Source organism: Moschus berezovskii, chromosome 21 (assembly GCF_049115385.1).
Source record: "Moschus berezovskii isolate FMDL1 chromosome 21, NW_MosBer_1.0, whole genome shotgun sequence".
Lineage (NCBI taxonomy): Eukaryota > Metazoa > Chordata > Mammalia > Artiodactyla > Moschidae > Moschus > Moschus berezovskii.
This window is the reverse complement of record NC_142480.1, coordinates 2,395,912-2,408,752: the sequence shown is the minus strand read 5'-3', so window position 1 is coordinate 2,408,752 and position 12,841 is coordinate 2,395,912. Positions and strand designations below refer to the sequence as shown.

The following is a 12,841-nucleotide window of genomic DNA, read 5'->3' as shown; positions in this document are numbered from 1 at the left end:
TTTGAGTGAACTCCGGGAGTTGGTGATGGACAGGGAGGCCTGGCGTGCTGTGATTCATGGGGTCGCAAAGAGTCGGACACAACTGAGCGACTGAACTGAACTGAATAGAAACTGAATATATAAAAGCCCGCAATGAACATTATACTCAGAGATGAAAGGCTGAAAACTTTTCCTCTATGATCAGGAACAGGGCAGAGATGTCTGCTTTCACCACTTCTATTCAACACTGTACTGGAAGCCTAGCCAGAGCAATTAGGGCAAGTAAAACAAATAAAAGGCACCCAAATTGGAAAGGAAGAGGTTGAAGTATCTCTGCTCACATGATCTTATGTGGAGAAACCGGTAAAGATTCCACGAAAGAAAAACAACTTAAAACTGTTAGAAGTGGTAAATTCAACAAAGCGGCAGGATACAAAGTCAACGGACAGAAATCAGTTGCATTTCTGTACACTAACAACAATCCAAAACGGAAATTAAGAAAACAATTCCATTTACAATACCATCAGAAAGAGCAAAGTACTAGAAATAAACTTAACCAAGAAGGTGGAAAGACTTGTACAATGAAGATGACAATCCATTGCTAAAAAATGAAAAGACACAAATAAATGGATTCCGTATTTATGACTGGAAGACCTCATATCATTAACATATCAATACTGCACAAAGCAATCCATAGCTTCAATGCGATCCTTATAAAAATTCTAATGACATCTTTTCAGAAATAGAAGAACTTATTGTAACATTCATATGGAGTGCCAAGGGATCCCAAACAGCCAAAGCAACCTGGAAAAAGAATAAAGCTGGAAGACATACTTCCTGGTTTCAAAACTGCTACAATATTTTAGTAACCAGAACAGTACAGTACCCGCATAAAAGACAAAATATAGACCAAAGGTATAGAGTAGCCCTAAACCTATGTTTTCATATGTCAAAACTTGGAAACTTTGAATTTGGCAGTGGTTTCTTTGAAATGATGCCAAAGGCACAGACAACAAAAGAAAAGCTGGACAACTGGATTTCATGAAAACGTTTGAATTTTGTGCACCAAAATACATTATCAACAGAGTAAAAGGGCAACCCACAGAATGGGAAATAATATTTGCAAATCACATACCTGATACAAAATTAACATCCAGTATATATAGAGACCTCCTAAAATTTAACAATGGAAAAATAACCTGATTCAAAAATGGGCAAAGAGGGACTTCCCCGGTGGTCTAGTGGCTAAGACTCCAGACTCCCAATGCAGGGGGCAAGGGTTTGATCCCTGGTTGGGAACTCAGATCCTGCATGCCACATGGCATGGCTGAAATACAGAAAAAAAAAAAAATCTCTGAAAGAATTCTCAGCATCACCAGTTCCCTGGTGGTCCAGTGGTTAGGACTTGGTGCTTTCACTGCTGAAGGCCCAAGTTCGATCCCTGGTTAGGGAAGTGAGATCCTGAAAAAAAAAAAAAAATTACATCACCTGCAATCTGAATAACAAACTGAAACCATAACACATCAGCAAGAAAAAGATCTGTCCACGCTGAGTGGCGAGTGGCGAGTGGCGGGGCACTTGGAGACTCGGAAGCACTCGCCCTTCTTGTGGGTAAGTGACTGTTCCATCCTCTTTGGAAACCAGCTTCGCATTCCCCAGTTATACCAAGCGGGCACACAGTCTACATCCCTGTCTGATGTGAAGGGCTGGAGACCTGAGCACCCCTTTCCAGCTGGCAAGTCAGGCTGCCACAGTTTCACTGCCCCTCACCTGGGCACAGTGTTTCCAGTACACAGCACCCCGACGAGGGGTCATGTCAGCCACTTGCTAACTCACCGAGGCCACAGGGACTGCAGGCAACTTGTAAGGAACGTAAATAAATTAGAAACTAGAAATGCAGGAAGAGAAAGAAAATCAGGGTGTGTGTCTTTAATTGTGTGTGTGTGCGTGCATATACACCCAGAAAGCTGCTTCATACATACTCCTGCGGTCACAGGAGCTCATCACATGGGCCCGGTCATTCGTGTTGACTGGTCATGACCGGTCAGTTAGGAACGCCCCTGGCCTCCAACCCGGACACCTGGATCTGAGTGGTAGTCTGAGACAAGTTTAGTAATTTAAAGAAATGGCTGTATGTGATTTTTTTTCCTGAATCAGGCCTGATATCCAGAGGGCCTGGGATCCAGGGACACAAAACCTCCCCAGAGGCCTCAGCATAAGCAAGTGGAGTCAGAAAGGCAAGGTCCCCACTTCCAGTCCTGGGGACCCAGCTCTCAGGGGTGGGCGGGGACTGCTGTTCACCTTCCCACTCCCCCAGCTCCCCCAGCCACCCGGGGCTTTGTCTGTGCAGCCCACATCTGGTCAGGGAAGGGTCTTGGGTTTTACCTCTGCTTCAGCAGGAGGCAGGGGCAGTGTTGGACCAAGCTGAGGCCAGGAGAGGCTTCCTGACTGCCCACCCCTCCCCCCTCCCTGTGTCTGAACCATCCCCTTGGAGAAATGATGATTCCGGAAGCGGGTGTGAGGTAACACTGCCAGGAGCAGTGACCCCAGGAGAGGGGGTCAGAGGAGAGCCGTGGGCTAGCTGGGTTTCAAGGCTCAAAAGGAAGCACGCAGCCACCCCATCCCCAACGTCCAAGGGAAAGAGAAAGCCGTAAAGACAGGGGAGGTCCCGGCCTAGCCCCCTCCTTGGGGTAAACTAGTTCTCAGGCACTATGAGGTTCTAAAATATTTTTGTGTGCGTTAAAATCCATTCTTCTAGACAAACATCATGTATAATGTAAATATAACACCCAGAGCCTAGTATAACCGCCACTCTATAACTTTCCTTTAATGGAATTATTTTAGATCTCAGGCAAAGCTTTGTTGTTTTATTTTTTTCTTAGAAAGATGGTCAAATGGCTATGGGCTTCCCTGGTGGCTCAACTGGTAAAGAATCCACCTGCAATGTGGGAGACCTGGGCTCAATCCCCAAGTTGGGAAGATCCCCTGGAGAAGGGAACAGTCACCTACTCCAGTATTCTGGCCAGGAGAATTCCACGGACTGTATAGTCCATGGCATCGCAAAGAGTCGGACACGATTGAGCGACTTTCACTTCAAATGGCTAAGCTAGGTTCCTAAATTTTAAAAATTGGTTGCAGTGGGGAGGTAAAATTGCTAACTTGTGCAAATAAACACAAGCAACTCATATCAAAGACCAGTTTTTTAAATTTAGCCAGTGCAAGAAAGATCTCTACTATCGTTACGTGGAAACTATGCAAAAAGATTCTTCATGTTTTGTTTCTATTTCAGTACTGGTGTTAAACTAGCCAGGTATTCAGACAACATATCCGACTCTGGCAAGAGAAAAGAAAAAAAAACAAACTTGCAATCGAAAGCACTTCTCCAGAAACAGAGATGTGGGGCCATTTTCACTCTAGTAACTAACTTGTCCTGGAAAATAACTGAAAAGCAAAGATACGGTGTACGGAAACCTTAGGAACTGTAGCTTAAGTTCTAGAAAGACAAATATAAAAAACTATCGACTTCTCAAGTCATTTTATTTTCACTTAATCGACAGGTCGACAGATGCAGAAATCGACTAGATGTCAATTACAAAACTGAAGGCAGAGCTGAGCTATCTCCGCCGGAGTACACAGTTGATTTTTCCCCTCCCAGAGTATACAGTATCCCTTTCAAACCATGGCTATGTATGTCATAACTATATTTAGAAGTACGCAGAGAGGAAAATACTACTGCAATTCAAGGCTGTAAATGAGAGGGAAACACATCAGGGCCTCATGGAATGGAAAGCTGAAACATCAGTTCATGTTCTTCAATCAATATCAAACGTCAGATGACACTGGAAGGTGTTAATTATGACCCAAAAAAAAAAAATCCTGTAACAAATTCCACTAAAGAAAAGGCTAGGCTTTCTTCATACAGGAGGTAAAAAATTGATTTTTGGTTTCTCCTCCCAGCACTGTCAGAAGTAAACACAGTTGCAAAGTTCTCGACAAATATTTAAGAAGCTCTGTGGACAGTCCGAGGCAAGGATTTGAGTCAATATATAGAAGTAAGCACTTGTTTACAGCTGAATAACTTTCTTTAAAAACGCAGAGGAGCAAAGGGAGCTTCAGAAATCACGAAAAGCGACGAATGCAGGCAAGAGGAACAGCCGCGCGTCAGCCGATGAACCTTTCGGACGGCCACGTCTCCTGCGCGTTGGTGGGGACCGCCGGAGCCACTTCCTCGGGCGGGGCCAGGGCCTCCATCTCGCGCACCACCTGCGTGAACACCTGGTCCACCATCAGTTTGCTCTTGGCCGTGACCTCCAGGAACGGGCACCGCCACTCGCGGGCCAGCGCGCGGCCCTGCGCCGTCAGCACCTGGCGCTGGGCGTCCAGGTCGGCCTTGGTGCCCACGAGCACCAGCGGCACGGCCTTGGGCCCCCGCAGCCGGCCCATACGCTCGCGCAGCGGCCGCACCGCCTCGAACGAGGCCTCGCTGCACACGCTGTAGAGCACCACGAAGCCGTCGCTGTTCTTGATGTACAGGTCCTTGAGGGTGACCAGGTGCTCGGCGCCCACCGTGTCCACGATCTCCAGCAGGGCGGGCGCCGCGTTCACCTCGATCACCTTGCTGAAGAGCTCCTCCACCGACGGCTCGCACTGCTCGGGGAAGCTGCCGCAGGCGAACTGCGTGGCGAGCGCCGTCTTGCCGACCGCCACGCTGCCCAGCAGCACCACCCGGTAGCCTTTGGCCGGTCGCAGCCCCAGGCCCGCCATGGCCGAAGCGCGCGGCTGGCGGGACGCGCGGCTGCAGGAATGGCGCGCGGAGGCGGGGGCCCGGCGGGGGGCGAGGAGGGAGGGCCGAGGGGCGGGAGGGGCGAGGGGCGGGAGGGGCGAGGGGGGCGGGGCGGGAGGGGCGAGGGGCCGGGGCGAGGGGGGCGGGGAGGGAGGGGCGGAGGGGCGAGGGGGGCGAGGAGGGAGGGGCGAGGGGGGCGAGGAGGGAGGGGCGAGGGGCGAGGGGGGCGGGGCGGGAGGGGCGAGGGCACGGGTAAGCCAACCCCTCTGTGCCCAAGCCCGCCCCGCCCGGCCCGGCTCTGCCCGCTGCGGCTCAGAGGCCACCCGCCGCAGGCCCGGGGCCCCGCGCGCCCCTCCGCCGGCCAGTTCCCGCGCCCCGCGCAGCGTCTGCCCCGCCCCCGGCCTCGCCCACCGGCCGCACCGCCCCCGCCTGTCTCCGCTGGGTCCGAGCTGCCCCGCCCCGCTCCGTCTTCCCCAGGACCCCACGGGCGGGCGGGGGACCCCTCCCTCAGCCCCGGCTCCCTGCCCTCCCTCCGTGGAGAACCCCTTCCGTCCCGGAGCAGATGGTAACCGGATCCCTTCCACGTCAACCGGGAAATAGCCGCATTTTTTCACGTTCCAGATCCAGTCTCGTGGCCCGAAGCCAGACTGGCCTCACTCAAGGTCAGGCCTGGGGAGCCATGCCGCCGCGGCCCCTCTCCAGGCCTGGGGGACCCCAGGGAAGAGGTAGCGTGTGAAGGAGCTTCAGGCCGAGGGTCCCACGTCTCTCCCTCCTGGCACCCATGCCGTGGCCTGGGCCCCTCATGCCCCTCCCTGCCTTCCCTCGGGCCCGCCAGCCCCCTCTTCTCATTGAGCGCAGTCCAGAGTCCAACTTTTATAAAGTTCAGAACTTTATAAAACGTTAATCACATTTCACTCCCCTGCTTAAACCCTCCTGGCTTTCTGTTGCGCCCTCCTGACCATAAAGTTCAGTTCAGTTCAGTCGCTCAGTGCGACTCTGTGCGACCCCATAGACGGCAGCCCACCAGGCTCCCCCGTCCCTGGGATTCTCCAGGCAAGAACACTGGAGTGGGTTGCCGTTTCCTTCTCCAAAGCATGAAAGTGAAAAGTGAAAGTGTAGTCGCTCAGTCGTGTCCGACTCTTTGCGACCCCATGGAGTGCAGCCTACCAGGCTCCTCCGCCCGTTGGATTTTCCAGGCAAGAGTACTGGGAGCTTAGAGTAGAGATCACATAACTCCATCCCAACCCAAACAATGGAAGCATGTACCCGTTCCCCCAGCAGCAGGCAGGCAGGGAAAGCCCTGGGCATCTGCGCTTTGGAGTCATCTAAAGGGGCTCCCCAGGTCTGACTCCCCTGCCCCAGTCATTTTCAAGCTTCTACTCCGGCTACACAACCGTCTTGCTGTTCCTTAATGTCAGAGGAGAAAGGCTGTGTGGGGAGAGAGGGGACAGGGCCCCGAAGTCCTGGGATTGCACGCCTGAGTAGGCTCCGCCCACTGTCCGCTGCAGGCACTCACAGGTGCCCGAGGGCTTCAGGAGACCTGCAGGCCTGGGCTGGAGGTGGAGATGATAGCCCCTGCCCCTAGGCTTGGGGTACTGATGAATCTCCCTCATTCCAGTGCAGCCTGAGGGTTAGCACCCCAAGACCGACGGAGCTGGAGTTTCCTGCCTCCCTGGCAGCACGGACTCAAAGTTTAAGTGACAATAAGACATCCTGCACTTCACTGTCTATAGTCATGTACAGAATGTGCATTTCTATAAATAGCACAGAACATCCTTAGTGTATAATATTAATTATATACTTATTACAGCAGACAACTTGATTTCTAATTAGATATTACAAGACTTATTCTCCGACTGCAGGATAACAAAACTAAAAAATTTTAAAAGGATAAGCTGTAAATATCCTCCGGAGAAATGCAAGTTCCACACAGGTTTCAACAACTCCCCTTGAATAACTTTTGAGGGAACTTAGGCAACTCACGGTCAAAACAAGCCACAAAACACATGAGGAAAACTTCACTCTGAGTGACAGCCGTTGGAAACACCAGACGATAAAATCACATCCAGAAACGTGGATATTAGTGTTATCAGACATACAAAATAATTATGTTCTATGTGTTTAAAGATTTAAACGAAAAGCTTAAAAATATGAGCAAGGAATAAGAGACTATAAACTATGGTCAAGTAATCTGAAAGAGATTCTACCCTAACCGCCCCCCCCCCCAAAAAAAAAAGCCTTCAATACTTTGGCCACCTGATGCAAAGAGTCAACTCATTGGAAAAGGCCATGATGCTGGGAAAGATTGAAGGCAAAGGAGAAAAGGGTAGCAGGGGATGAGATGGCTAGATAGCATCACCAATTCAATGGACTTGAATCTGAGCAAACTCCAGGAGATGATGAAGGACAGAGAAGCCTGCTGTGCTGCAGTCCATGGGGCCTCGAAGAGTTGGACATAAGTTAACGACTGAACATTTCCACTTCTTGAAATGGAAAATATAATAACTTATTATTTTACTTAACACAAAACATCCATTGATAGGTTAAACACGAGTTTAAACATGGTTGAAGAGAGAAATAGAACCAACATTATTCAGAGACATGAATAAACCTGGACCAATTTTCAGTGTACAGTGCCCTGTGCCTGCAGGAGGTAAGGCTGCCGTGAGACTAACGGACATTCACAGAGTGCCTTAAAGTGCCAGTTGGCTGGTTTGAGCCTGTCATTATTATCTGAGACTTTAAAAACCCTTAACAAAAGTCAACCAGCCAATACTGTTAAAGTTCCACTGCTGGCAGGGAGGCCCGTGCTTCCCCTCCCGCCTGAACCACGTCCTAATCCACCCCAGCACATCATTATAACTGTGCCACAGGCCAGAGCTCATCACCGGCCCACTCACCACCGGCAGTAAGGGCCCACCATGGGTCTGAAGGGTGTGTGATGTATCTTAGAATTCTACCCCTAAGTTTTGCTTTCTACAGCCTCTTCTGGTGCTAACTCTCTTAATTCAGATTCCCTCCCAAAGCAGAATCTATGACATGAGACTTGGTCTAGTGGGCAAAGAGTTTATTTTTGGAAGTGATCCCTGAGATCCAGAATGGAGGCCCTGGAAGAGAGAAACAGGGAAAGTGTGGGGAATCCCACACCACGTGTATTCTTGAGTTATTGCTGTGGAGTACTTGAGAAAATGTGTAGGATGTCAGAATTGTCCACTGATGCACAGAAGCCCGGGAGGCATGTATCCACTGGCACCCATTCCTCACAGCTCCGGGGTTGCCCTGCAAACTCCCTCTTCCGGGGTGCACGTGTGCCTGGAACATGTGAGTGAACTCCAGAAGCATTCCAAGCAGCAGCAGTAGAGACGCAGGGGTGTACTTGCAGCTGAGGCAAGTGGCGGCCAGGCTCTACCCGGACAACCAGATGGTTGCTGTAGCCAGGACCAGGACATGAAAGAGGACCCAGAGGACACGAGTCTAGAGCATAGAAGATGACTGATTCGGTTCTGTTTGCTTTTAAATTGAGGTACAGTTGCTTTACAATGTTGTGCCAACATCTGCTGTCTAGCAAAGTGACTCAGTTATACACACATATATATTCCTTTAAAAGTTATTTCCCATTATGATTTATCCCAGGAGATTGACTGTCATTCCCTGTGATATATAATAATACCTTGTTGTTTTATGGTTGTTGTTTATCCATCCTAAATGTAATAATTTGCATCTGCCAATCCCAAACTCCCAGTTCATCCCTCTCCCTCCTCCCTTCCCTCTTCACAACAGTAAGTCTGATCTCTATATATGTGTGATTCAGTTGTGATTGCTGAAAATACCTCATTGTAGGGCGGGGGGTCGGGGGGGAAGTGTGTAGGAACATATTCTCTGCAAACAACGAGGAGAATATTACTTATTTCCTTTTCTTATCTTATTGCTTTAGCAAATATAACAATATTGAACCAAAATAATAATATTGAACCAAAGAGGTAATTGCTGGCATCCCTCCACATTTCTGAACAACAGAAATGTCTTTACATTGCATGAATAATGGATGTATGTTTGTTTACTCTGATACTCTTTATCATAAGAGAAAGTTATTGTCTATTTATACCTTAGCATTTTTCCTGGGAACAACAGCATTTTTTTGTTTGTTTTGGCTTTGGTTTTTGGACTCTGACAAATTCATAAAGTTTTTCTTCTTTAATTGTGAGAGTTTAATAATTGTAAGTTGATGGATTTCCTGTTGATGAATCATTCCATTTCCCACCTCATCTCTTACCACTCTTCTCGCTACCTTCTGGACACAATGACCTGTTCCTTTGGCAGGACAGTCTCTTTGCCCATCGCAGAACTTTCATATTCGCTCTTCTCTCCCCCTAGAATTCTGTTCCTCAGATGTCTGCATGGCTCACTCCCTCATTTAAAAAAAAATTATTTGGATGCACCAGATCTTTGCTGTGGTGTGGAGGCTCTTATGTGTGGCATGCAGGATAGAGTTCCTTGTTGTTGTGTTCAGTCACTCAGCCATGTCCAGCTCTTTGCAACCCCATGGACTGCAGCATGTCAGGCTTCACTGTCCTTCACTATCTCCCAGAGTTTGATCAAACTCATGTCCACTGAGTTCAGTGATGCCATCCAACCATCTCATCCTCTGCAACCCTCTTCTCTTCCTGCCCTCAATCTTTCCCAGCATCAGGGTCTTTTCCAGTGAGTTGGCTCTTCACAGTAAGTGGCCAAAATAGTGGAGCTTTGGATTCACCATCAATTCTTCCATGAATATCCAGGACTGATTTCCTTTAGGACTGACTGGTTTGATCTCTTTGCAGTCCAAGGGACTCTCACGAGTCTTCTTTGGCTCCACAGCTCAAAAGCATCAATTCTTCATCCCTGACCAGGGATTGAACCTGGGCCCCCTGCATTGGCAACATGTAGTCTGAACCACTAGACCACCAGGGAGGTCCCTTACTCTATCCATTTTATTTAAGTCTCTTGCTCAAATATCACTTACTGAAAGGGGTCTTCCCTTATCCCTTTAGTAAGTTACAGGTGGAATTGTATCCCCCCAAATCCATTCGTTGAAGTTTTAGACTTCAATACTTCAGAATGTGACTTCATTTGGAGATAGGGTTTTTTCGGATATAATCAGTTAAGATGAGGTGCTACGGGAACAGGGTGAGCCCCAACTCTAGCATAACTGGTGCCTTATGAAAGGGGAAGTGTGGACACACATACACACAGACAGGAAGAACAGCACATGAAGAGGAAGGCAGAGGTTGGGGTGGTGTTTCTACAGCCAAAGATACCAAAGATTGTTAGCAAATCACTGAAAATTGAGGGAAAGGCATGGAATGAGTTCTTCCTCAAGGCCCACAGAAGGAATGACCCCTGCCAACACCCTGACCTGAGGGTTCCGGCCTCCAGACTGTGAGACTGTAAGTTTCCGTGTGAGTCACACAGTTAAGAGAAGCCCAGGGAACTAACACCTCAACCGATAAGAGAGCTAGGGCTTCAGCACAGGAATCTGGGGGATACAACTCCACCTGCCATGAACCCACAGCTCACTGCCCTGCTGAGCTCCTTTGGGCTGCTATGACAGAGCCCCGGAGACTGGGTGTGCATCGCTCACGTTTCTGGAGACGGGGAAATCTAAGGCCAAGGCACCAGCAGACTCGGCATCTGGTGAGAGACGCTTCCTGGCTCATTCATAACTGGCTTCTTGCCGAGTCCTCCTGTGGTGGAAGGCAAGGGAGCTTGGGCAGGGATGGGAGGGCTCCATTTTATAAAAACACTAATTCCGTCCATGAGACTCCTCTCTCAGGACCTAATCACCCTCAAAGGCCCCACCTCCAAACACCATCACCCTGACAGTTAGGTGTCCACGTATGAACTTGGGGGGAAGGTGGTATGCCAATTATATGATATGAAATTGATTGTTTATTGTTTCCCTTATTTCAATGTATGTCCCATGAGGGCAGGAACAGTATACTGCTGAACCTACTGTGTGTCGGGCAGTGCCTTTCACCCAATAGGTGCTGCCCAACTACAGTCCTGCTCTGATGCTTGCTTTGAAAAGGTGAGTTTGTTCCAGTACCATTTAACAATTAGGAACGGTTTGCGCATAATGTGAATTTTGCATTTTGTGTGATTTTGTTTACAAGAAACCCTGCGTGAACACAGAAAACTCCACCAGCTTAACTGAGGTGTGCAGGAAAACACACTCACACACTTCGGATGTCTCCCAGTTTCCTTCTCACCCTTGTCCACACTGGGGTTACAACTTTCCAACCACCTCACCAATACCTCAGAAGCTGCAACCCTTCTGATGCCTATTTCCACAAGCAAGCTTCAAGCTTTTTCAGATAAAGAATCATGTCTTTTGCAGTGAAAAAAAAAAAGTGAAAGTGTTAGTTGCTCACTTGTGTCCCATTCTTTTCGACTCCATGGACAGTAGCCCACCAGGCTCCTCTGTCCATGGGATTCTCCAGGCCAGAATACAGAGTGGTTGCCATTTCCTTCTCTAGGCAATCGAACCCAAGCCTCCTGCATGCAAGAGGATTCTTTACCACCTGAGCCACTAGGGAAGCCCCCTTTGTAGTATTTATATCTTTTAAAAAAACAATTTAACTTGTACTGCGGTGTTAGCCTTTTGTGCTAGGCTCCCATCTTTATTAACTTCCGGCTGTGCTGGGTCTCCCTTGCTGCATGTAGGCTTTCTCCAGGTGCAGCGTGTGGGCTTTCTCCTGTTGTGGAGCATGGGCTCAGTAGGGTTTGGGCATGGGCTTCGTTGCCCCACGGCAGGTGGAATATCCCCGACTAGGGATTGAACCTGTGTCCCCTGCATTGGCAGACAGTTTCTTAGCCACTGCACCACTGGGGAAGTCCCATGCTCCCATCTTTTTAAAACTGTATCACTGATGAAGTACTTTGAGTATCCTGCCCTAACCTCATTTTCCCCATAAGTCCTGTATTTTTTATTATGCAATTTTGTATGACACCCTAAATTTTAAGAATGCTTCTGATACATCATAGCTAAACTGACTAAACTGTATTTGTTGAGTAGCTGAATAAATGCTTGCCTTTCTGAGTGAAACCCCAATTTATCCTGGCATTTTTTTTTCAGTATACTAATGAAATAAAATTGCTAATTGCTTGTTGAGGCTGTTTGCATGCAAAGACTGTATAGAATCATGCAGGATAAGGCAGTGGTTGATGCAGAGGTGTGAAAGAACCCAGTGAGTGACACCTCATTACTCTTGCCCAAGACCCAAATGCTCAAGAGATAGGACAAAGGAGACTCAAGAACATGTATATAAAATTGTACCTTATTACAGATGATGTCTGGGTTGGAACAGATTGCTGGCTTTAGCAGACTGAGCTAAATCACCTTCCTAATCCTAAAATGGGGTTTCCCAGGTAGCTCAGTGGTAAAGAATCCACCTGCAATGCAGGAGACGTGGGTTCGATCCTTGGGTTGGGAAGATTCCCTGAAGAAGAAAGGGCAACCCACTCCAGTATTCTTGCTTAGGAAATCCCATGGACAGAGGAGCTTGGCAGGCTACACTCCATGGGGTTGCCCAGAGTTGGACACGACTTAGCAACTAAACAACAACCCTAAATATGAGTGCCACGTTTGGACTCACCCGCCCAAGGTGGGGCAGCCCCACAGACCTATCGGCCACGGCCACCCCGGTGGAAGCGGCCCCTTGAAATTCATGGCAGAAATCTCAGATATTCGTGCCTTATTCCAGTTGCCCGCTCCCCAAACTCCTGGCCTGATCTTATTATCTAAGCATTGTTGCTCCTGGGGGCCTTTTAATGTTTCTGAGCCTTTGGTCCTAGGCCAAAGAGAATCACTTTGACCCCCAAGTCTGGACCCAACTGGAGGAGCCGTGGTCTCAGTACCTCTAGGCACAGAGAAGGACAGCATCCCGGGAATGCTGCCGTTGGCCTCTGTGGAGAACAACTGCACGCCCCTCCTGGGAGCAGGAAACAAAGGAGCCCTCTGACGCCCGCTGGAACCATCGCAGCCGTGCTGGCTGTCTCTGCTAGCGGGTCTGCTAGTAAAGACAAACGCGGACGCAGCCG

At 48.9% G+C, this 12,841-nt stretch overlaps 1 protein-coding gene across 1 annotated transcript; it reads right to left on the bottom strand.

The window, feature by feature from the left end:
- Positions 1 to 3,499: 3,499 nt before the first annotated feature.
- On the bottom strand, positions 3,500 to 4,822 carry LOC129550683 (ras-related protein Rap-2c-like). The gene has a single exon (XM_055418599.2). The coding sequence runs from the start codon at positions 4,741 to 4,743 to the stop codon at positions 4,141 to 4,143; it is 603 nt and encodes a 200-aa protein (XP_055274574.1). The 5' UTR covers positions 4,744 to 4,822; the 3' UTR covers positions 3,500 to 4,140.
- Positions 4,823 to 12,841: the final 8,019 nt, after the last annotated feature.

What these genes read in the sequence shown, in the direction of transcription:
- LOC129550683 (XM_055418599.2), bottom strand. Translation starts at nt 4,743, where the DNA reads ATGGCGGGCCTGGGGCTGCGACCGGCCAAAGGCTACCGGGTGGTGCTG.